This window comes from Vicia villosa, linkage group LG2 (assembly GCF_029867415.1).
Source record: "Vicia villosa cultivar HV-30 ecotype Madison, WI linkage group LG2, Vvil1.0, whole genome shotgun sequence".
Taxonomy (NCBI): domain Eukaryota; kingdom Viridiplantae; phylum Streptophyta; class Magnoliopsida; order Fabales; family Fabaceae; genus Vicia; species Vicia villosa.
In genome coordinates, this window is record NC_081181.1 from 135274169 (window position 1) to 135299037 (window position 24869).

Here is a 24869-nt window from a genome sequence, read left to right on the forward strand (position 1 = left end):
ATCCAATGCAATTTCCTTTTCAGGAAATATATAAAGAGTATGCATAATTCAGCGCTCAGAAGCTTTGTCTCAAGGGTTCAGCATGCAACATCAGAACATGGTCTGGCAAGACATCAGAAGATGGTCGAAGCAGAATCAGAACATGGGTCTATGGAAGCATCATAAGAACATGAGATCAGAAGCACTGAAGTTCTGATGGTATCACGCACAGAAGCACTTCAAGGTCAGAAGATCAGAAGATGCTTTGCACCAAGCTGTTTGACTCTGATGATATTCAAACGTTGTATTCACAAACATCAAATCAGAAGGAAGTACAAGTGGCAAGCTACGCTGACTGACAAAAGGAACGTTAAAAGCTATTAAAGGCAACGTCAGTAGACACAGCGTGAACAAGGCTCGAGGTAGTTGACAAAAGCGTATAACATTAAATGCGATGCTGTACGGAACACGCAAAGCATTAAATGCACTCAACGGTCATCTTCTCCAACGCCTATAAATATGAAGTTCTGATGAGAAGCAAGGTTAACCATTCTGAACAAAACAACTCATATTAACTTGCTGAAACTCTGTTCTATTCAAAGCTCAGAATCTTCATCTTCATCAAAGCTCACTACATTGCTGTTGTAATATATTAGTGAGATTAAGCTTAAACGATTAAGAGAAATATCACAGTTTGTGATTATAGCTTTTAAGAAGCAATTGTAATACTCTTAGAATTTATTACATTAAGTTGTAAGGAACTAGAGTGATCGTGTGGATCAGAATACTCTAGGAAGTCTTAGAGGTTATCTAAGCAGGTTGTAACTAGAGTGATCGTGTGGATCAGAATACTCTAGAAAGTCTTAGAGGGTATCTAAGCAGTTGTTCCTGGAGTGATCAGTGTGTGATCAGAAGACTCTGGAAGACTTAGTTGCTGACTAAGTGGAGAACCATTGTAATCCGTGCGATTAGTGGATTAAATCCTCAGTTGAGGTAAATCATCTCTGCGGGGGTGGACTGGAGTAGTTTAGTTAACAACGAACCAGGATAAAAATAACTGTGCAATTTATTTTTATCTGTCAAGTTTTTAAAGCTACACTTATTCAAACCCCCCCTTTCTAAGTGTTTTTCTATCCTTCATTATCAAGCATTCAACTTCAAGAAGAAAAAAAGTGAAATGTTGTATGTGGACAAGTTATGTTCTTTTAACTTGTTATTAAAAAATTGTTAGTATAATGTGATTACTTGACATAGAGCTATGAAACACATTCATTATCATACCAACTCAAGTGATTAGTTATAGATTCAAATGTCTTTATGTGAGATATTTTTCTTGTTAGATATTTTTGAATCTATTAGGGAAAATTTGTTAGTCTAATATTTATAATTGAACAGTATTAATAATATATTTTTTATATTATTATGAAAATTTAATTTCCGTAAATAAGTTATTTTCTTCAAATATTTTTACATTTTTCTATCTACCTGATCAATCCAACTCAAACCAACTCGTTGTTTCTCGGTTCGATTCGGTTTGACCTTTATCGCAAAAATTTGCAAATTCAATCCAAACCAATCCATTTAATTTTAATTGATTTAGATATTGGATTCTCTCAAAACTGAACCAAATCGGCCCGCGAACACTCCTATTTTCTGTCCATACAATCTATCTCACATAATGGTGCTGATGTTGTTTATTTTTGGAATAACATATCAATGTTGTCAATCAAAGAAAACAACAATGTTTTTTCTTATGTTGCAATATTGATAAATTTATTCTTAAAATGGTCTAAATTGCATACAAAAAATGGTGACTGATAAAAAATTGAAATGGAAACATGACATGTTACTTTTAATTCTTATCAGTCACTATTTTTTGCTTGAACCCTATTACCTCGGTTTTTTACTAAAACCAAGGGGTTACCTTATTTTATTTTATTTTTCTATTAAAAAATAAAATACTTTTTCCGCGATTTTTTAAAAACACCAAGGGATTTTGTTACACAACCAAACGAATCTCTTATCTACACTCATATAGGAACAACGCTCAAGATATTTCCAAGACATCGATCCACAACAAACTATCTACATCCACCACTATATATCTTTCTTGTGGAAGCATTTTTCATGAAAATATTCGTTCAAGATAATGAAATCTTGAAACTTAAAGAAGCTTGAAAAAGTTCTTTGTGATGGATTGCAAGTGAAGAAAAAAATTTACAATGTTTGGAACAAATAACTCCTTAGCTGGAATAGATAACTCCTTAGAATTTGATGCATTCAATCCTTTGAAGTTAGAATAAGAGCGACTATGATAAAACTGCATTTGTTGTAATACTGTATTTTAATATTCTGTGTAAATAATGTAATGTTAAAAAAACTTATTCACCTCGATTTTCTACTCAAATCGAGGGGTAAATATTTTTTCTCGATTTTTGACAAAATCAAGGGTATATAATTTTGGCGTGATTATTAAGGATATTAATCATCGTTCTTAAACAAATTTTTGTCGTCCATTTTATGAGTATCAACGCTCAAGACACTGCATTAGTGATCTACGTGAAACATAAAAACTTCCAAAATAAAAACATTTTGAATATCAAAAAAAGATAATGAAACATCATGAAGCGCTTGAAACTATTTACATCCGACACTTCAAGGTTTTCAAGAGCATTTTCCATGAAAAGATCTCTATGATGGACTGCAATGGCAAGAAATTATTTGGGATAAAGATTTGTATTCTTAAATATTTATTTGAGCAAAAAATCATTTATTTATCTAACCTTTTTTTGTTTTATATCAAAAACAAATACAAGCAAAATAAAAGAAAGTAAAAATATATCGGCACTCATCATTTGGTCTTCCCTAAAATTCGATGATTCGAAGACCCATCAATTTATCTTCACTGACAAATTAATTTTTACTTTAATATTTTGTTTAAACAATGTAATATTCTGTGTAAACAATGTAGTTTGTAAAAAAATTAATTTTTTAATATTTTGTGTAATAATGTAACGAGTTTTAAAAAAATCTATCTTACCCCTCGGTTTTATTGATAAACCGAGAGGTATGATGCGCTAGTTTTGAAAATTATTAAAATGCAGATGTTGGGATTCGAACCCTTGTGCAAATAACTTTACCATCGGTTTTTAAAACACCAAGGGATAAAGTGACAACTTTTCATAACGCCATTCGTAACCTCGCTTCTATAGCCGAGGTGAATTTCATTTCGCGTCTGAGGTGTAACGTGTTTTTTGTAGTAGTGTTAGAACAAGTTTCCTTAAGCCAAAGCTAGCCAGGCCAAATTACAGTTTGTCTTTAGCATCAAAGTTACATGGTTTCAATCGATGAAAGTGGGAAAGGTCACCTTCCCTGATGAGTTTGGATTAAAAAGAAATTATTTTCATGTTTCGTTGGAGATTTAGTGAGATTTGGGTTGTTGTCTTAGGCCAGTGTCTTGTTAGGAAATTCTTCAGATGTGTTTCGATGTTTGTGTGACACGCGCCATATGTTGTTTACCTTTTTAGGAGTATGAATGTTGTGTTATCTCTCTCCACCGTACATGTTATTGTTTTGTTATTATAGTGTGATATGGAGTTGTCTCAGACTTTGGGCCTTTTCTCTCTCTATCATGTTACCTTTAGCCTTGGGTTTAGAAGCTAGGGTGAAACATGTATTAATTGTCTTGCTGAGGCTAAGGGGTAGTGATTGTTTTTCTAGGAATCAAAATTCATTTTGTTACACTTGTTATTAATAGTTTATCTGAACCATATTTCAGCGATGAATCGTATCCTACTTTCCTCATATCCCCGGGTGGGAACGTGTGCCTACTTACACTGAGGATTAGCCACATGATGTTGCATTTGCGTCGTACAGAGTATATAATGTGATTCGGCCATTGCGGGTGTATCTTCATCGTCATAGAGCATATGACTCTGCCTTGTGCCTATACGACATTCACCTCCAGACGCGTCCGCTTGACACCATTTCTTTATACTTTGGATGATTGGCATATTGATCAAGTCTGATGTATCCTATTTTCCCCGAGCAAGTGATACGACAGTTTAGGTATTTGCAGATTATTCTAACACCCCCTATCTGATTTCTCCCTTTCGACCATCCACCACAAAGATTTTGATGCGATACTTGAGAATTTCGAGAGTCACTTGGTACCAAAAGAGTATTGCAGAGTTCCAGCTCATGTAGAATGGACTTATGTTGACGGCTACATGACATAGTTTTATAAGGTGTCACACCCTGTCATGACATTAGACGCTTCTAGAAGACCACATAGGGCATCTAATCAGGAGGTACTAGAGGCTATGGATGACCACATCGAGGATGTGACAGCGATCTGCCGTCATATTATGGATATGGAGAGATCGAGCATAGAGGCGGGATTTTTCAGGAAGATAGTCCTCAGTTAGCCCTTGTAAAAGGCATGATTGTCAAGGCACGAAATGCCTTACAGTACAGGCAGAGGAGAAGTTGTGGGTTAGACATACCCAGTAGCTTATGTTTGGTTGTATTTTTCTTTCTATTTTTGAAACAAATTATGTAAGCTTGGTACATTTTGATAATTGTATGACTTTTTTCATAAACGTGTAGTATGTTTGAAGCAATTTATGTATGTGCTTTCTGTAACAGCCCGAATTTTATTATTTGGCTAATTAAATTAAATAAGGATTTATTTACTTAATTTGGACGAAGTTTGATAATTAATTGGATCGTCGGTGTTATTGAGAAACGTGTTCAAATTATTAAGTGAAGTTAGAATTTATTCGGTTAATCGAAGAATTAATAAAGTGGAGTATGTAGAGAAATAATATTAGAAATAATATTATTATTGAATTTTACTTATTTGAGAAAAAGTCGGATTTAATTGGATTAATTGGAATATAATATTAAGGATAATAATATTATTTGTTGGAGCATATTATTTATTGGGCCTATTTATTAGAAGTAGAAGTAATTTGGGGGTGTTATTTTTCTTAAGCCCATTAAGATAATAAGTTATTAAGTTAGTAAGGGTTTTATGAGAAGGAGAGTTACCATTTCATTTGCTGAATTTTTTTTAAAGAGAAGAGAAAGTGGAGAAAGGAGACTAAGAGAAGAAGAAAAGGGGAAGAACAACAAGGGGCAAAAGCTAGGGTTTGGAGGAGAAATCAAGAGGTAAGGGGGAGAATCCCAAATCATTGTGGGTTAGTATAATGGGGTAATTGTTAGATTGACATATTGTATGTGTTTTAATTTCTGTTAGTATATTGAAATCTGTAGAAAGTTTGGATTTGAAAACAAGATTTCATACTGGTTTCCAAATACCCTGTGTTCATATATTTTTTTGAAAACGAAAATGAGGGTGGGGTAGTGATGGATGGCACCGCATGATGTCACTATATGAATTAGTGAATGAATAGCATGGTTGCAAAGCGGATACTGAACGTATATATAAGAGAAGGGTTCTGGGTATAACCTTTATTTATTTTCGCTACAGTTGTTTGATGGATCAAATAAAAAGTGTCCTATTTCATCCCTGTTTTATTTCAGTGACTCCCCTTTTGATTTACCCACTTGGTTAGTAATGTTAGCTTAATAAAGGTCCACATGTGAATACCTATTATGCTTTATCGGTAGCAGCAACTAATAGTAATACACTTAGTGATTAAAAAATAATCATTCATTGCTAGCTTTAGTCACATGGCAAATTGAACCAACACCTTATATTGAATGAACATGCTATTGTGATGTACCATTGGTCATCCAAAACGTGACAGCATGCTTAGGAATAGATGTAGCCACTGTTACTGTTCATTGGCTATTGTTGTTTAGCTTTGGTCAAGTTCCAACGTGAATAGCCATTATATTTTATAAATGAAATTAGGTGATAGACACATGTGAAATATTATTACAATTCATTAATGGGAAGTATAATATATGCTATGGAAAGAACACAAATGCTGCAGTGATGTAACATTGGCCACAAAGAAACGTGAGCCAATCCATTTAGTAGTAGAAACATTACTGTACATGGTCTATTCAATTAAAAGAAAAAGTGAATACTTTACATACATTGAATGAAATGTGATGAATATATATATGTATTAGAATAATTGATAAATATGTGTGTATGAATGGAATTAAATTCTAGGTAAAGAAAAATAGGTTCCTAATAGAGATAATAAATGAAGTATATATCTATTATGGTTTAAAAATTTAATTTCATGAATAACTAGATGATAAAATCTTGATGAATCATTAGTTTAACATGGAAATGAATAAATTCTATATAATTGATAAGTTGAGAGATAGCATGTGATTATATTAATTAATAGTGTTAATTGAAATAGTGGATTGGAATTGTGTGTTGACTATTTATATGTGAATAATGATTATGTGATGAGAATGTTGTGTACAATATTGTGGATAATTCATTGAGTGAATTATTGTGATATGCTAAATATTAAGATGGTAGAGATGATCTTAATTGCATATGTTTGATTAACATTGTACATACATTCATATCATGGATGCCTTGAAACAAAGGTGGTTTGCTTTGAAACATAAGCGAGGCTTAGATTCTAAAGTGAATCGGAAGCGGTAAACTATATGTTTACGTTTGTTGGGCTTTGGTCTTGTCCGGATCGGAAGCGTGGCTTGGATTCTAGATATTGAATCGGAAAGCGGTGAAACTTTGGGTTCACAAATCGGTACCACATGCATAGCGTCACATATCTTGCATTGAGTCACATTAAAATTATGCGATAATTGATTATGTGAAGTTGATGTAGTTTTGATATGTGTATGAGTTTGATAATTGAAACGAGTGGAGTTTGAATACATATTTGATTAGATGTGTGAATATGTAAGAATTATGATTGTGTACTTAATGGAGAATATAATAGTAGAATTGAAATATTATACTATTTAAGCTTGTTGTATGCTCGATAATATGTGGAATATGTGTTGATTACTATTATCTATCATGTTTTACATAGTATGACCAACTACTTGAATTGTTGATTTAACCATTATATTCTGTTATACTTCTTCATAATGGTTCGTATTCTCACCCTTCTGTTTTAATGTTGCCCTCGTTTGGCGACATGCAGGTTCTGGAGTTTAGTGGCTGCGTGTGCCTAGCCGGTGGTTCTTCCTTGGTTATTGGAGACTAGGTAGTGAGTCGATGCTCTGGTCATGTAACACTGGGTAGACTAGGTGTATTGAACTCATGTTATGTTTGTGTATGTATTATGCTATGACTGGTGCACTTATTTATTGGTTACATGTCTTTTGAGAGGCTTACAAGCCAAACCTTTTGATTATGTTTTATGTTGAATTGAGACTACTAGTCGATGTATGATCATGGTATGGGACATGAATCATTATAAATCACATGAGTATCATATATTTCCGCTGTGAATGCATATCCAGGTTAAAGTGTGATTTGATATTGAGTGTTATTAAAATGACCAGGAGTATTTTGCTGTGTAGATAAATGCTGTCAGTTTTTTTTAGGTTTTTAGTTCTTCTAAAAGCATCAATGTGACGCCCTTTTGAATTATATGCATGTTATTCTCTGATTATATGTTAAATATTTGGGGTATAAAAAGGGGTGTTACATTAGTGGTATCAGAGCATGGTCGACCAGTTGGTCAAGGTTATTAATGTCTTTTATCCTGTTGTATTTGATTCGTGTATCTGACACGATCGATACTGTTTTGTCTGGTTGTTTGGTTGTTTAGGACGATGGCTACAGGAAGGAATGTTGACATTAATGTTAAGGCAATGATGAGGTGGACTGGTGCGATTGGACAAGCGCCGCAAGAGAATGTCGGTTATGGAGGAAAGGATGAGTTACGTGCTTTTGGAGACTTTCAAAGGTGCAACCCGCCGATCTTTGAAGGAGGGTATGGACCGGACAAAGCGCGTGCATGGATGAGAGAGATTGAGAAGATCTTTCAAGTCGTGAGTTGTACTGATGTACAGAAGGTACAGTTTGGTACTCACATGCTGACAAAAGAAGCTGACGTTTGGTGGAGTAATACTGTACGGAGATTTGAAATAGAAGGTATTGAAGTTACTTGGACTCTTTTCTGTGATGCATTTTTGGGAAACTATTTTCCAGAAGATGTGCGTGGAAAGAAAGAAGTGAGGTTTCTACAGTTGAAACGAGGAGAAGAACAGTTCCGTGAGAAATCGTATGATGACATGAGGGAACAATCTGGTCTTGGTAAGAAGCCAAGTGGGGGAGGAGCTTCTACTCTGATTAAGTGCTACAGGTGTGGCGAGACGGGTCACAAAACTGTTGATTGTGGAGTTGATTCGAGTAGGATTTGCTACAGTTGTGGTGAGCAAGGACACAATTGTGCCATGTGCGATAAGCCAGGGAAGGATCAAGCGAAAGGAAAAGCATTTGCGTTGCCTGGTGCTGAGACTACTTCTAAGGATAAGTTAATATGAGGTACGTGCTTTATTATTGATAATGGTGCAACGCATTATTTCATTTTTGGATTGTGCTATAAGATTGGATTCATGTTTTATCTGTTATGCATGGAAGTGTAGTTATTGATACAACTGTTGTGACTTTGTTTCTATTTCCTTTACGTGTTTGAATTATCCGTTGAGCATCTTGGTAGAGATTTTGGGATTAAATTAGTTTGTTTTCCGCTAGACCCATTTGATGAGAAATTGGTATGAACTGTTTGGAGTTGAATCAAGTAATTGTAACTTTAAGGGGAGATTATGAATCTTGGTGTTTTAAGTGATTTCGAGTGAGAGTTTTGAAGGAACACTATTATAGTTTAGTAACGGTAGTTTATGTTTCATTATGATTTTCGATTGTCTATTGACAAATTGAGGACTTGATCACCCTTAATCTATTGTCAATAGGAGACGATATCGTATTGAACGAGATAAACTTGTCTTACTAACTTAGTAGCGTGTAAAGCAACTAAGGAGAAGTTGAAGAGTATATTTGAGGAATCGTTTGAGAAGAGGTTCATTGTCTGAGGGTATAGTCGTAGAGTTACCCTGTTTGTCGAGTAAGAAGAAGGAAGGTTCTATGAGGTAATGTTTCTTGAGGATATTTAATTCTAAGAGCGACGATGATCATGTTAAACATTTAAGGATTGTTCTATCGGTGCTGAAAGATAAGAAGGTTATGTAAAGCTTTCTGAATGTGAGTTTTGGTTGGAAGAAGTGAATTTTCTTGGATATGGGATTTCGAGTTGAGGTGTGTTGATGCAGATATCGATAAGTGATAGCTTATGCTTCAAGGTAACTTAAAGTACATAAGAGGAATTATTCGATGTATGTATTGGAGTTTCTTGCCGCTGTGTTTGTTTTGGAATGTAAGAGGCGTTGTTTGTTTGGATCAAGGTTTGATGAGTTGAGTGATCACAAGAGTTGAGTTTGGTTGTGAAGCGAAGTCTTCGTGTGTTAAGTTGGTATGTTGAAGCCTACTTGTGATATTTTGACAAGATGATATTAATTAATCAAGGAAAAAGAGAATTTTGGATGAGGAACATCGTAATGATTTGAGTATTAATCATGGTGTTAATGATGTATCGAGATTTGAGGAAATGTGTAGTGGTAAAATATGAAGAGGGATATGCCGGAATTGTATATTTAAGTTGGATTTGTCAGGAACTGTTTTGTTTGGTGGAACAGTTATCTATTTTCGAGTGGAAGTGAGATAGTATCTCTATGGATTTGGTTTCGAGATTGGCGAGGCATCGAGTAATTGTGAAGTGAGTTGGTTCAGTGGGGATAGTTGACGAAATGTGCTCGTTTTATTCCGATGAAGATGGATTATTCGATGGAGAGACTTGCTAAGTTGTGCATCGAATGGATTTTGTGTTTGCATGGTATTTTCTTCAGATATTGGAATGACATCTTTTGAAGCTTTGTGTGGTCGTAAGTGTAGAACGTTTGGTATCAGTATGAATCGAGAGAGAGAGAGTGAATGTGGTTTTGGTGTTGAGATGGTTGTGTCGACTGAATTTTCGAGGACGAAAATATTTTAAGTGGGGGAGAGTTGTAACAGCCCGAATTTTATTATTTGGCTAATTAAATTAAATAAGGATTTATTTACTTAATTTGGACGAAGTTTGATAATTAATTGGATCGTCGGTGTTATTGAGAAACGTGTTCAAATTATTAAGTGAAGTTAGAATTTATTCGGTTAATCGAAGAATTAATAAAGTGGAGTATGTAGAGAAATAATATTAGAAATAATATTATTATTGAATTTTACTTATTTGAGAAAAAGTCGGATTTAATTGGATTAATTGGAATATAATATTAAGGATAATAATATTATTTGTTGGAGCATATTATTTATTGGGCCTATTTATTAGAAGTAGAAGTAATTTGGGGGTGTTATTTTTCTTAAGCCCATTAAGATAATAAGTTATTAAGTTAGTAAGGGTTTTATGAGAAGGAGAGTTACCATTTCATTTGCTGAATTTTTTTTAAAGAGAAGAGAAAGTGGAGAAAGGAGACTAAGAGAAGAAGAAAAGGGGAAGAACAACAAGGGGCAAAAGCTAGGGTTTGGAGGAGAAATCAAGAGGTAAGGGGGAGAATCCCAAATCATTGTGGGTTAGTATAATGGGGTAATTGTTAGATTGACATATTGTATGTGTTTTAATTTCTGTTAGTATATTGAAATCTGTAGAAAGTTTGGATTTGAAAACAAGATTTCATACTGGTTTCCAAATACCCTGTGTTCATATATTTTTTTGAAAACGAAAATGAGGGTGGGGTAGTGATGGATGGCACCGCATGATGTCACTATATGAATTAGTGAATGAATAGCATGGTTGCAAAGCGGATACTGAACGTATATATAAGAGAAGGGTTCTGGGTATAACCTTTATTTATTTTCGCTACAGTTGTTTGATGGATCAAATAAAAAGTGTCCTATTTCATCCCTGTTTTATTTCAGTGACTCCCCTTTTGATTTACCCACTTGGTTAGTAATGTTAGCTTAATAAAGGTCCACATGTGAATACCTATTATGCTTTATCGGTAGCAGCAACTAATAGTAATACACTTAGTGATTAAAAAATAATCATTCATTGCTAGCTTTAGTCACATGGCAAATTGAACCAACACCTTATATTGAATGAACATGCTATTGTGATGTACCATTGGTCATCCAAAACGTGACAGCATGCTTAGGAATAGATGTAGCCACTGTTACTGTTCATTGGCTATTGTTGTTTAGCTTTGGTCAAGTTCCAACGTGAATAGCCATTATATTTTATAAATGAAATTAGGTGATAGACACATGTGAAATATTATTACAATTCATTAATGGGAAGTATAATATATGCTATGGAAAGAACACAAATGCTGCAGTGATGTAACATTGGCCACAAAGAAACGTGAGCCAATCCATTTAGTAGTAGAAACATTACTGTACATGGTCTATTCAATTAAAAGAAAAAGTGAATACTTTACATACATTGAATGAAATGTGATGAATATATATATGTATTAGAATAATTGATAAATATGTGTGTATGAATGGAATTAAATTCTAGGTAAAGAAAAATAGGTTCCTAATAGAGATAATAAATGAAGTATATATCTATTATGGTTTAAAAATTTAATTTCATGAATAACTAGATGATAAAATCTTGATGAATCATTAGTTTAACATGGAAATGAATAAATTCTATATAATTGATAAGTTGAGAGATAGCATGTGATTATATTAATTAATAGTGTTAATTGAAATAGTGGATTGGAATTGTGTGTTGACTATTTATATGTGAATAATGATTATGTGATGAGAATGTTGTGTACAATATTGTGGATAATTCATTGAGTGAATTATTGTGATATGCTAAATATTAAGATGGTAGAGATGATCTTAATTGCATATGTTTGATTAACATTGTACATACATTCATATCATGGATGCCTTGAAACAAAGGTGGTTTGCTTTGAAACATAAGCGAGGCTTAGATTCTAAAGTGAATCGGAAGCGGTAAACTATATGTTTACGTTTGTTGGGCTTTGGTCTTGTCCGGATCGGAAGCGTGGCTTGGATTCTAGATATTGAATCGGAAAGCGGTGAAACTTTGGGTTCACAAATCGGTACCACATGCATAGCGTCACATATCTTGCATTGAGTCACATTAAAATTATGCGATAATTGATTATGTGAAGTTGATGTAGTTTTGATATGTGTATGAGTTTGATAATTGAAACGAGTGGAGTTTGAATACATATTTGATTAGATGTGTGAATATGTAAGAATTATGATTGTGTACTTAATGGAGAATATAATAGTAGAATTGAAATATTATACTATTTAAGCTTGTTGTATGCTCGATAATATGTGGAATATGTGTTGATTACTATTATCTATCATGTTTTACATAGTATGACCAACTACTTGAATTGTTGATTTAACCATTATATTCTGTTATACTTCTTCATAATGGTTCGTATTCTCACCCTTCTGTTTTAATGTTGCCCTCGTTTGGCGACATGCAGGTTCTGGAGTTTAGTGGCTGCGTGTGCCTAGCCGGTGGTTCTTCCTTGGTTATTGGAGACTAGGTAGTGAGTCGATGCTCTGGTCATGTAACACTGGGTAGACTAGGTGTATTGAACTCATGTTATGTTTGTGTATGTATTATGCTATGACTGGTGCACTTATTTATTGGTTACATGTCTTTTGAGAGGCTTACAAGCCAAACCTTTTGATTATGTTTTATGTTGAATTGAGACTACTAGTCGATGTATGATCATGGTATGGGACATGAATCATTATAAATCACATGAGTATCATATATTTCCGCTGTGAATGCATATCCAGGTTAAAGTGTGATTTGATATTGAGTGTTATTAAAATGACCAGGAGTATTTTGCTGTGTAGATAAATGCTGTCAGTTTTTTTTAGGTTTTTAGTTCTTCTAAAAGCATCAATGTGACGCCCTTTTGAATTATATGCATGTTATTCTCTGATTATATGTTAAATATTTGGGGTATAAAAAGGGGTGTTACACTTTCCTTCTAAATTATGGCAAAAATTACCTAAAATATGTTGGCCTAAAAAATATCAAATTTAGGACAAGGTTGCTGCTAAGAAAACATTCAGGGGGTGTTACGGAAATGCATTTTTGGATACACCCAAATAATATTCGAAGATGCATCTTCGGATCCGTTTTTGGAAAAAAAATGAGGTGTGTGGCTGAATTACGAAGAACTTGTGTGATTTAGGTGCGTTCAGAGATGCATCTCCATATAAAGTAAGAGCATTTTTGGATTTTTAGAGGTATGGGTCACACCTTATGGGGTGGAAAGAATAATCCCCACACTATTATGTAATGTTTTTTCAAAGTTATTTAGTTTGTTTTTATATGAATGTGAAAGAAGATTTGTACTTCTAGTAGCATGTTATATTGGTTAGTTGCATGTAATTATACTATGAACGTGAAATGTCTATTTATGCTGAGATTTGTGTCAAGTGGAAGCGGCCGAAAGGTTACGGTCAGGTGTGAGTTTCACAATTATATGCTAGCTAAGGACTTTAAATGGGAATGACGTATTAGATCGTTTAAAAGATCATGAAAGAATGTTTGTGAACGACATGACCAAATACAACACGGCTCCCAGATTCATAGTTGCTGCTTTGAAATATAGAGATCTAGAAAACTTAACAAGTGTTACCCAAATCTAAGAAGTCGACATAATTTATTTTGTAGATATTATAACGCTTTTGCATTATATGTATATGTTTTATCTGCAATACTTTGTTACAATAGTAAAAAAAATCAAAATATTTGTATTACTACCTACTGAACTTTTCTAAATATCCGAATTTTTCGGTGCACATAGGATTTTTCAAAAAATTCGATAGGTTTAATATCTTTCCGGATTTTTTGAAATATCTAGTAACTTCTTTCCGGATTTTTTGAAAAATCCGATACTTTTGTATAAGTTTTCCCAAAAACCTTAAGTTTTTACTTGAAATTTGTAAATGTCCTGTATTTCTACATTCTTTTGCAAAATATCCAATAATATTTCAAAATATCCGATAATTTTACATCTAAACAGGAAATTTTACGAAATATCAAATAATTGCATAAAAAATCTGAAATTTGTCAAAACTTTTTGAAAATCCAATCATTTATAACAAGTGCAAATGTGTAATCACTGCCACTTTAAAGGGGTGCCAAGTAAAATTTAGGAGGTGGGAGGAAGATTACTCCTCTTTCTATAAGTATGATAGAAAGTTGGAATTAGGCTCCAAAGCCCATTAAATTCATATTCTTAAACAATCCAAATTATGTATAAAAAGCTGAAAGAAAAGAAAAAGAAAATGATTTAATAGCATCACTTATTTGATTGTTTATGTTATATTTTGTGGGTCAATATTATCACATTACATTTAACTAATTTATAAGCAATTTCAACTATTTTTACTCCAATGATAATTATAAATATGTCTCTTCGTATTGAAGATGCTATAATAGTTTCCTTTGTTACGAATTTTGTTTTTTTTAATTTTATTTACGGTTATAATAATTTGTAAATTAATATATGTATAAAATAATATAAATTTGAAATGAAACTAAACAATTAAACTATCTATTAATATAATTCTTTTAAGACTATATACTGAAACTAAACAATTAAACTATCTATTAATATAATTCTTTTAAGACTATATATGTTCTAATTTTATTTTAATGATTTACTAATCTATAAATAATGAAATTAATATCAAAACATAAATGTGTTATATAAATTGAGTTTTAAGGTGTATATGTTTTATTTATATAATATTGTGTGTGACATATAAACAAAAACCTAATATACAAACAAATACATAATACTAACAACTATTTAATAAAAGAGCAGAACTGTTTATGAATCGCAAAAGCCAGAAAAGTGAGCTTCAGACCAACTAAATCTTTCCATCCAGTGACCAAACAGTTACTAATGTACATAGTACATTCAAATTTACTCTATTTAGTACTGTGTTTTGCTTCTATGAACTTTGTTTTTAGTTCATAGATGTTACTTAAGGATTACTTTTACCAAACAATTGAATAAAAACTAACTAAAATTGAATAAAAAGTTCATAAGAACTAAATTGAAAATAAAATAATTTTTTAGTGACTAAAAATATTAACTAAAAAACTTTTAAATCATAATAATGGAAATTCTACCCGCCTAATTTATATTTTCAATGTGCCTTACATTGAAAGACAAAAACTCCCAGGCAATTTACTACTTTCCTTCCTCACATCATTAAATTGTCGCATAATATCCAAAATAGTAGTGTAGGATTAAGGATTGATGATAGAGTATTTTTGCTTCTGCAAAAATACATACTCAATAGAACTCTTTCAAATCTCCACATTTAGAAACATTACATTCAAATTCAAATTTCAAATGTGTGATTCTCATAAACATGGTTGGTTTCTTCTCCATCATAACCAGAGAGTTTTTTCATCTAGATTTTATTCAATGTAATTGCAAATTGCATATTCATAAAAACAGCACAGCTCTTGTCTTGAAATGTTTATCTACAATACAACAAAAACCTTCAAAACAAGGGCATGTAATCTTAAATAACACATATGATTACAGTAACAACAACATTAACACAAATTTGGGAGATAAAACCCTAATTAATGGTGCAATCTAAAATTTAGGAAGATCCAAATACCCTTCCAATGGAATCAATAATCCTCCACTGAGATTCAAGTATCATTCTCATCCTCTTATTCTCCATCTCTAACCTAAACCTCTCTGTTTCCTTCATCATCTCCATTTTCATATTTTCCAATCCAATTATACTCTCCGCAAAACTCCTTAACTCCGCCGTCAACTCCGTCGCCATCGCTCCTTCCTCTTCCTCCTCATCATCATCATCATCAACCACCGAGGGTTTCTGGTGAAGAATATTATGAATACTCCTTGACCTACCACTCTGATTCTGATGATTTTTCCCTCTCTCACCGTTGCTATAGTTGTTGTACTCGTGAGGAATAGCTCGAGCGGAGATAGGGAGAGGACCGCGTTCAAGATCGTCCATGAGACGGAAATACTGCCAGGATCGGGAAGAGGCAGCGGAGGAAGTGGCGATGAGGCGGTGCTTTTCGGATCGGTGACGCTGACGGAGTTTTTCCATCTTATGACGACATTGGAGGGCGGTTTTGGAAGGGTGATTGTAATCGTAACCGCATCGGGCGGCTACGACAACGGCAACCTCTTCCCATTGGGTGCCGCGGAGCGGGCCACGTTTGAGGGAGTACCATTTTTCTTGGTAGGCTCGGATGAGGTTGAGGGTTTCTTGGTGGGTCCATGGGATGGGTTGGGGTTTTTTTTGAGGTGAGGAAAGGGTGAGTTGTAGGGAGGAGGAGGGGGTGTTGGTGGTGGTCATTGAATTTGATAGGTTATGTGGAATTATTGGTTTGTGTGGTGGTGAGTGGTGTTATAATGTGAGTTGGGGAAAGTGAAAGTGGGTTTTGGGTTTGGTTGAGAATTGATCACGGTGGTTGGTTTGGTTTGGTTGGTCTGTTGGGTGGACAGTGACTAGATAGCAATAGCAACGTGTGAAGTGTAGTGGGTTGAGGTTCTGCTACTTTCTAATCCTAACCTGATTTTGTCGACGAAGAATCACAAACGCCAAAACTCTCTTTCAAAAAAATATTAGAAACTTCAATTAAGAAGTAAATCGATTTTATTGTGATGATATTTGTTTGACTTTTGAGTTTAATGGTTATTTTTACATTGTGAATCAATAGCAATATATTATTTAATCATTTATAAGAAAATATTTCTTTTTAGATACATTGAATAAATAATGTATTTGAACAATATATTTAAAAAGAGAATATTTTCTTATAAATGGGACCGGAGATAGTAATATGATGCAGAAGAATTCATGGTGATGATTGGTTTATAGTGGAAAATATATTTTATTTCACCTATGTTTTATATTTTCAGTACATTTGTATCCTTTTATTTAATCGCCATTTTTTCTTCCATCTTTTATATACTCCAGTTTTAAGTAACCCAATCATAAATGATGGATGGAGCTGAACATTTAGATAAATTTGTAGGATTGAATCATTGATTGGTTGAGAGAGAGCTGTGAACATAGCTTAAAAGTGGTGTGATTTGCTTGCATCTGGACTACTTGAAAGGCAAAAAATGGGAAAGCATTCTGCCACAATGACGTGATGGTGGAGAAATTAATAGCAGAAGCAAAAATCTTATTATGGAATCGGTTGAAATCTTAAACCAATGATCTCAATTATACTATCTCTCGATGGTGCTTGAACCCGCATGAATGTCTAGCACCAATTTAGAAATCAGGAAATAATATTTGTGATACTGTTGAAGCATTCTGGTAAGCACTGAATGAAGAAGAGTAGCAGAGAATTTTGTGTTTGTTCATTTGTGGGGTGAACGGAATTATGCAGTAGAAGTATGAAGAGAGCAACTAAACTGCCACAGGAATTCACTTTGCAAAGACAAAATTACTAGTTGTCCACATAAAATTACTAGTTGTTAAAGACAGCATATAGTTGTCCTTGCAAGCAAAGCAATTACAGAAAAAAGAACCTTATAGTATATTTTGTGTGTAGAAAGGACTAGTTGTTAATGACGCAGTATTCAAAGTAATGGGAGATCTTCAAGTCTTCATCGATTCATGGAAGCAGACAATCAAATTCTTTACTTTCTTCCAGAGTAAGGATTAAGGTTTAACATCATAAAATGTCAAGAATCTGCAATATGTTAAACATATATATCTTTAAGAGCAATTAAAGAACCATGCTAAAAGTTGATACTAACTTTAAAATAGAACCCAAATAAAAATTACCAAAGCCCTTTTCCTATCAGATGTGGTTAGTACTCGGTTAAAATACTCAAATGAATTGCATTTGGTACTGATAGAGTCAAGCAAATTTGATAAGAGTTGGCAAACAAACTTACTTGCATTGGCATCTCTTGCATGACAATACCGGTGCTTTCTTCAATACTCTTTAGAGTTACCACTTCTCCACCGACAACCATATTGATAACAATTCCATCTACACATTAGTTAGTAACCTAATCAATGACGCAAAAATCTAAATTATCACTTAACAAACTATAGAACAAGAAGCAGAAAAGGACCAGCTGTTAGACAAGCTGCCAACCGCCTTCCATATGTTTCCTGTATGAAAAACAAAAATGGAAATTAAGAGAATCGGAAGTTAGTGTTGGAGAAAGATACAATACAGAAACACAGATACACACCACTTTCACGACACATAAATCACAAGACCGGCATTCTTCCTCAGTTCAGAAAGCAAAATGCGGCTAGGTATAAAGATGGACAATTCTTGAGAAACAAAAACTAACTGAAGAAACAAAAGAAACCTTATACAGCAAGCCCGGAGAAAGCATAAGGGTCCACCTGATTTACATGAACTTATCTAACGAATAAAAAAACAACCATCACAAATGCCAACTTGTACAATCTCAGGAATAAAAGAAACAACAACACATCATCCAACGGGCAGTTTTTGCTGCTCTATATACTTGATTAATCAACAAAGAATCTTCGGTGCAAGCAACAGGATATTAGTCAAGTGACACCACAAAGAGTAATAATATAGTGAAGATTGTGAAAAGTAAAATAATACAATAAGGCACAATGTAAGAGAAACTACAAAGAGAGTCCTGAAAACATATGCAGAGATTTGCAGGTCTCATAGTATATGTGAGTTACCGAAAGATTAGAAAAAGTACAATACCTTTTTTGCCGGTAACTCATAGTTAATGAGAAGATGAGCATTCATGGGAGACTCCCCAGAAGTAAGAAGAGGAAGGCAAGCATCTGTGACAATAACCATATGAGATCTATCATCTTTCCCAACATCGTCCTCATTTCCTGCTCCAGCATGATTAACCTGATTCCACCTCGTCGCCACTTGACAAAACTTGTCTAAAACAAAAGCACGCTCATCTTCAGCAAGGTCACTATACTGACGAAACATGTCAAAGGAAACATAGTAGAGCGAACAACAAAAAGTCAGCAAGGAAGAACACAAAAACATCACTCAAAACACATATAAAGAAATCTAAATACCAGTGACATTTATCTATCTATCTATTTTCCTTAAATCCATGCCAGGTATGTATGTGAACAAGTTAAGTCCCTTTAGATAAACAGCTTAATTAAGCACTTATAGCGTAAGTGATTATCATATAAGCACTTAAGTACAAGCTATTTGTATAACAATTCAATGCAAATAGTTCTAAATCCAAAAGAAATTAGGAAAGGGATAAAGAAAAGTACCAATGCGGAAGAGGAAATGAAAGGGAGAGGGGAAAGAGAGGAGCAGAGAGAGTCAAGGTCATCGCGAGTGCTGCAACAGACAACAATTGGTAAGCAAGAACGCTGACCCACCAAATCGAGAAGATCAACCAACGTTTGCTGCAACCAATCAAGCAATTATCATCACTAATCAAATTCAAAAATCAAATATTAAAGATAAGATGATGATGATGATGGTACCATTTTGAATTGGAGTCTGTCTACTGCGAGATAGAAATGGCGCGGGTGGCTGAAGATGGAAAAAGAGAAAAGGGTTGGGAAACATGAAATTGAAAAGAGAAATAGAAGGGGATGGAGAATGAATGAATGAAAAGTACCCGATCTGATACTGAGACGGAGACGGTGAAGACGGAGTTTCTATGCTATCCATAACCATCTTCGTCGCTTACTGCAGTCTACGTTTACAGTTTGCAAGCTAAACAAATCAATGGGAAACAAAAATTGTCTCCCTCTCTCACACTAATACACACGAGTATTTGATTCGAATAAACTCAAAATTAGATGCTTTGTTTATTTTAAATATGAAAGTAAATAATGTGATTAAAAAAAATCATTTTTTAGTTATATCCCAAAATTATTAATTTAAAATTTTTTTAAGATTTTGTTTATGCTTAAATATAATTTCCATTTAATATTTATCACATTCATATAATCGTTTTTTAAATTTCAAATTCGTCATTCATTTTAAATGCAAAAATATAAAAAAAGTATATTTTTTTAATAACAAGCTCGTAAAATTCGGTTGCATCTTTGGGAAAGAGTTATCCATCACATTATCTTACTGTGCAAGTGTTTGTAGGACAAAAGTAAGTATGTATTTAATTTATTGTCTCCACAGAGACTAGTGCAATGTTAAAATTGTTCAATAGTTCTTATGATTTTAAGGAAGGGTTTTAATATTTTGTTTCTGTTGAAAAATTAATATTGAAATAATGGTTAAAAAATTGAGTTTTGTCATATGAGAAAGCTAGTGAGAGTTAGATTTCATCGTTATGTATTCGTGCATTTCTAATTAATACTATCTTGATCAGTACTATGCATTTCTAATCAACAATTGATATTATTGTTTATCGCTCTAGGTTCGTTGTTTATCGCTAAATCAACATCTTGAAATTAATCATATTACCTAATAAACGATCTCTCAACCTATTAACGAATATGATAGCATTAAAGTTTGATAGTATATACAGATGCTCGATCTAAATCTATATCTAGACTTTAGCTTCCAACATTTGAATATCTTAGATCTAATAATAAAAAGTATTTCTCAATATCATTCCACAATCATGAAGACATGTTCTAGTTAGCTACTCTAAAGCAAACATTAATCATGAAGAAGTTCATCAACATTAAATCATATTTAGATTTTTATAAAACACCATAATCAAGATTGATACATGAATATCCGAACAACTATATATAATCCCAACAAAAGAAAAATTAGCTACTCTTACTCATAGTAGTTGTACAATTGTGAGTGCACCTGCCCATTAGTTGTTTTGTATGATGTCAAAACTTAGGAAAAACTCTTGCAATTATGTACATTAATCGGTATCTCTGAGTTGGTATGCACACCTTTGCATTAGGAATCTTAGAATACACTTATAACATGGTTGAAATAAATGTCATGCATCAAAAACCAGTTACAAGGCTTTAAAAATTAGTTACAGGCTTCAAAATTCATATTTTACTCAAAACATAAGTGCATGTGTCGACATACGCTCTTCAGGTCGACACATGTACTTCAAGAATGAAGCATGTAACTTTTGTTTGTATGTGTCAGCACATACAAGCTTTCAGGTCGACACATGCTCTCAAGATTATAATTATGTGTCAACACATATGAACTTTAAGTCGACACATGTGCTGCATTTTTAAAACTTGTAGCTTTTGTTTCTATATGTCGACTAATAACCTGTTACAAGCCGACTCATGGCATTACATAGGTCGACACATGACTTATATGTGTTGACGCATACAACTAATTTTCTGAAAAAATTGCATATTTTTTTAATCTATAAGCATTCCTATTGCCTCCAACTTGCATCGCTAAACTTACATCCTACATGCATCATTTTCAACTTGATGAAACTATAAACACATACTAAGATTGCACATCAACTTCAACCTTGATGCATACACACAAACAAATTATACATAGTCATTCATTGTTTGGGTGCCATCTAGACTTTGTTGATAACGTTCAATTTAGGTTTGTTGTAACCTAAGTTGGGTTGAGAATTATGGGGGTTTTCATCGAAAAAACTGTGAGGGGTTTTACTCCAAGATCAAAGTGTGGAATTGTAGGTTTTCGATAAGATTTACGCAAATGGATTCGATTGAGTGAAGAGCTTTAAAGAACAAGTGGTTCTTGCAAAGGAGTAGCGTGAGACGGTAAATCAATTGGTAATCTTAGGTGACAACAACTTGCAATTTGGATTCGACCAAGTAAAAGCTTCGAAGAATAGTGATTTATTGCTAAGGAGTAGTGCGAGACGGTGAATCAACTGGTGTTTGTTGGGTGACTTGATCAAACTCATATCAAGGGAAGAGAAGTGCAAGGATCAACATCAAACATAGGGTTTGTATGTTAAGATTGCTTGACATCTCTTTTAAACAATTTTTTGCATAGTAAGATTGATATCTCAATTCTAAATTGGAAATTGGGTCAAACGTAGTTGCAGCGAGGATGATCGGTGAACTGCCTAAACAAATCCTTGTGCCCTCTCTTTCTCTCTATCTATCTCTTTATCTCTTACATTTAAATTTCCATTATCAAATTGTTAAACATATTGATTGAGCGATTGATTCATAGTAAATTTCTAGAAATTCTTTTTTTATCATTGTTTAGTTGTTGATAGTCTTACAATCACTTTGATTGCAAGAGGATTTGAATATCAACAAACTTGAAAGAAATTTCTAAAAAATAAATCTCACACCAAGTGTTTGATAATTTGACACTTTACCGTTTTGTGTTTTTAATTGATTAGAAATTGATTGGCTCGTGCCTACTTGATTTGTTAATTTGAGAATTGAATTGTTAACGTTGATTGTCACGGTTGCACGTATTTGAGTTCCAATAACTTGTTCGGTTTATACGGCTTTCGATCTAAACGTGAAACTTCTGCTAGCCAAAGTTCACACTCTTTTCAAAAACCTTAAAACTTGTAATTTTGAATTAGGGAATCTATTCACCCCCCCTCTAGATAAGGTCTCGTCGTCTAACAACAATGAGGACCTGGAAGAAAGAAGTTGAATGTCATCTGTTTCTATTTTTTGTACATCACTTAGCCTTCGATCGTCCTCTCTTTTTTTCTCTTTTTTTGTTCATGGAGTGTATTATTGTGAATACAACAACAAGTTATACCAAAGTTTCTAAGTCTTTCCTCTACAATATGTCCCAAATGGAGTGGCTACGACCTCTATTTATAGTGATATGTGCAAACATTTTTCTTATAGCAAGGCCTTTAGCTCGCTGAGCGAGCTTACCTTTATTCACATTAATTCATTTCGAGCTCATCCAAGTGATCTTTTCCGCCATATTTTTCGCTCAGCAAGACCCTATTTCCCCAGTGAGCCAACCCTTCATTCACCTCGAAGTTACTTAGCCCATATATCATTTGAACCACCTTTGTTTTTGCCCAATAAGTTTTAGCACCGCCTAACATGTTTTTAACATCACCTGGCAAGAAAAATTCTGAAAGGTTTCTTTTTAACATCATCTTGAGAAAAAGATTCTGGAAGGTTGCTTTTTAACATCGCCTAACAAAATTTTAACATCGTTTGGCGAGAAAGTTGTTGAAAAGTTTCTCTAATTTGTCTTGCTTTTGTTTGGGCAAGCCCTTGCTTCGCCCAACGAATTATCTGCTACTCATCGCTTTGTGACACAATTGTTGAAGAGTTGCTCTGATTTCACATGTCTTCATGAATAACATAGTCAAAATGTTCACACAGGGTGTTTTATATTTTGTTTATGATAAATCATTGTGTTTTTATCTGATTACTTGTAATTTAAGTTAATAAGTGCTTATTTAAAACAAGTAAATTTGGCACTTATCAGCGATATCATCCTTATCAAAATAATAATATAGCTCCATGTTTCACGAAGTTAGCTTACCACATCTAGCTATATTATAAGGGACTAGTCATCCACAATGCTCCTTAATGGATCAGAGTCATATGACTCTTGACCAGAATTGTTGGCTAAAAACTCACCACACTTCATTAGGTAACCAAGTCTATGTATATCTACCTAAAAGACTTTTTGTTTAGGTTATATTGTAGGCAGGGTTACCACTATTGTATTTACCACAAGTGCAATTGGCGTTCACCGTGGTACCCAATAAAATTGATCTAGGCCACACTGTTTTCAATAGTTTTTTATTAACATGGTTTCCTTTTCACAATGGTTACATCCAATAATGGCGACTAATAGGGCTTAACATAGATGCATGTTGTTGTCGAGGAATTATGTAGATAGAATCAAACCATGAAATTGAGCATTTCAGAACATCCAACAACAATACTAATAAGACAACAAACAAAAGAAGGGCGTGTAGGTTTTAGATTCCAACCCTTCTTTCTAGAGAACTGGGAAGCCTCAGTCCCATAAAACTTCAAGTCGAGGACATTTGACGAAAAAAGGATATCCTTAGGAGCATGTAACCTCTGTCAATACACAAATAGTCTCTTAATCACAATCTTCTATTAAAAATGTTAAGACGGACGCCTTGTAATGATATATTAACCTCCTTTAATTCTCTATAGCCAGATATTAATATATTTATAAAAAAACTTATCCATCTATATTCAGCAAGCAAGCACCACAAAGTGTCCAGTACAAGTGTATTAAATGTGCGTCAGGGATATTCGGAGTTCCTAAGTGAGTATTTGGCATTTTTCAATGAAGCCGCAATTAAGGTGATGAATCCTAACCAGAAGATGTTTATGTGAGCCTTTCAAAATGGTCTTAAAGCCAAACATTTCAATGAATCCCTTGCCTAAAAACCTGCAGACTTATTGAAGGAAATATCTGTTTGGGCATAGTGTTACATAAAAGGCAAGGAAAGCAACACATGGAAAATATCCATAGACGTGAAGGCGACCTCGGGATAAAGAAGGAAGCAATATCGGCAAGCCCGCCACCAAGGCCCAATTCTCGCGACCTCAACTTCTTAGACATGAATCCAAGTAAAATATGTGTTAGTTCCTGTAGTAGACTTAAAAGAAGTTAAGATCAGCTCTCAAGCTTTCCATATTAAAAAATTGGGCACCTCATTGACATAAATTGAAGATATGATTTGATCCTCTGAATATAAAAGAACGTAGATTTATTTGCTTTGAGTTCCTTAAATATGCAAGGGATATATGTTAATATCATTTGTCATCGTTTCTCCCTCAATGCCACTTTCAAGTCGCTCATATAGAAAAAATGAAATGCGGGGGAAGACATGGGGATATATGTTGACAAAGAATTAAAGAATATGAAAGAGAGAATGTTCATAAATGAGATCAAGTATCCAATTTGTCTGGC

At 33.7% G+C, this 24869-nt stretch overlaps 3 protein-coding genes across 3 annotated transcripts; 1 reads left to right on the forward strand and 2 right to left on the reverse strand.

Moving 5' to 3' along the window:
• The first annotated feature begins 4658 nt into the window (after window positions 1-4658).
• On the forward strand, window positions 4659-12797 carry LOC131652192 (uncharacterized). Its single transcript, XM_058921988.1, has 4 exons — window positions 4659-5151; window positions 7089-7151; window positions 7722-8440; window positions 12487-12797. The coding sequence occupies exon 3, from the start codon at window positions 7726-7728 to the stop codon at window positions 8437-8439; it is 714 nt and encodes a 237-aa protein (XP_058777971.1). The 5' UTR covers window positions 4659-5151; window positions 7089-7151; window positions 7722-7725; the 3' UTR covers window position 8440; window positions 12487-12797.
• A 2749-nt stretch (window positions 12798-15546) lies between these two features.
• LOC131652193 (trihelix transcription factor ENAP2) lies at window positions 15547-16628 on the reverse strand. Its single transcript, XM_058921989.1, has one exon. The coding sequence runs from the start codon at window positions 16385-16387 to the stop codon at window positions 15653-15655; it is 735 nt and encodes a 244-aa protein (XP_058777972.1). The 5' UTR covers window positions 16388-16628; the 3' UTR covers window positions 15547-15652.
• Window positions 16629-17453: 825 nt separating this feature from the next.
• LOC131652194 (ATP-dependent RNA helicase eIF4A) lies at window positions 17454-19809 on the reverse strand. Its single transcript, XM_058921990.1, has 7 exons — window positions 19654-19809; window positions 19517-19565; window positions 19298-19435; window positions 18753-18983; window positions 18130-18169; window positions 17947-18044; window positions 17454-17738 (listed from the first exon to the last, which is right to left on the reverse strand). Exons 1-7 carry the CDS (start codon window positions 19710-19712, stop codon window positions 17721-17723), a joined length of 633 nt encoding a protein of 210 aa, XP_058777973.1. The 5' UTR covers window positions 19713-19809; the 3' UTR covers window positions 17454-17720.
• Between the last annotated feature and the right edge of the window lie 5060 nt (window positions 19810-24869).

Coding starts and splice junctions, on each gene's coding strand:
- LOC131652192 (XM_058921988.1), top strand. CDS start 7,726: ATGGCTACAGGAAGGAATGTTGACATTAATGTTAAGGCAATGATGAGG.
- LOC131652193 (XM_058921989.1), bottom strand. CDS start 16,387: ATGACCACCACCAACACCCCCTCCTCCTCCCTACAACTCACCCTTTCC.
- LOC131652194 (XM_058921990.1), bottom strand. CDS start 19,712: ATGGTTATGGATAGCATAGAAACTCCGTCTTCACCGTCTCCGTCTCAG. Junction 19,566..19,653: donor CCGTCTCAGTATCAGATCGG/GTACTTTTCATT, acceptor TTCCATCTTCAG/CCACCCGCGCCATTTCTATC. Junction 18,170..18,752: donor ATGAGTTACCGGCAAAAAAG/GTATTGTACTTT, acceptor TTTTTCATACAG/GAAACATATGGAAGGCGGTT.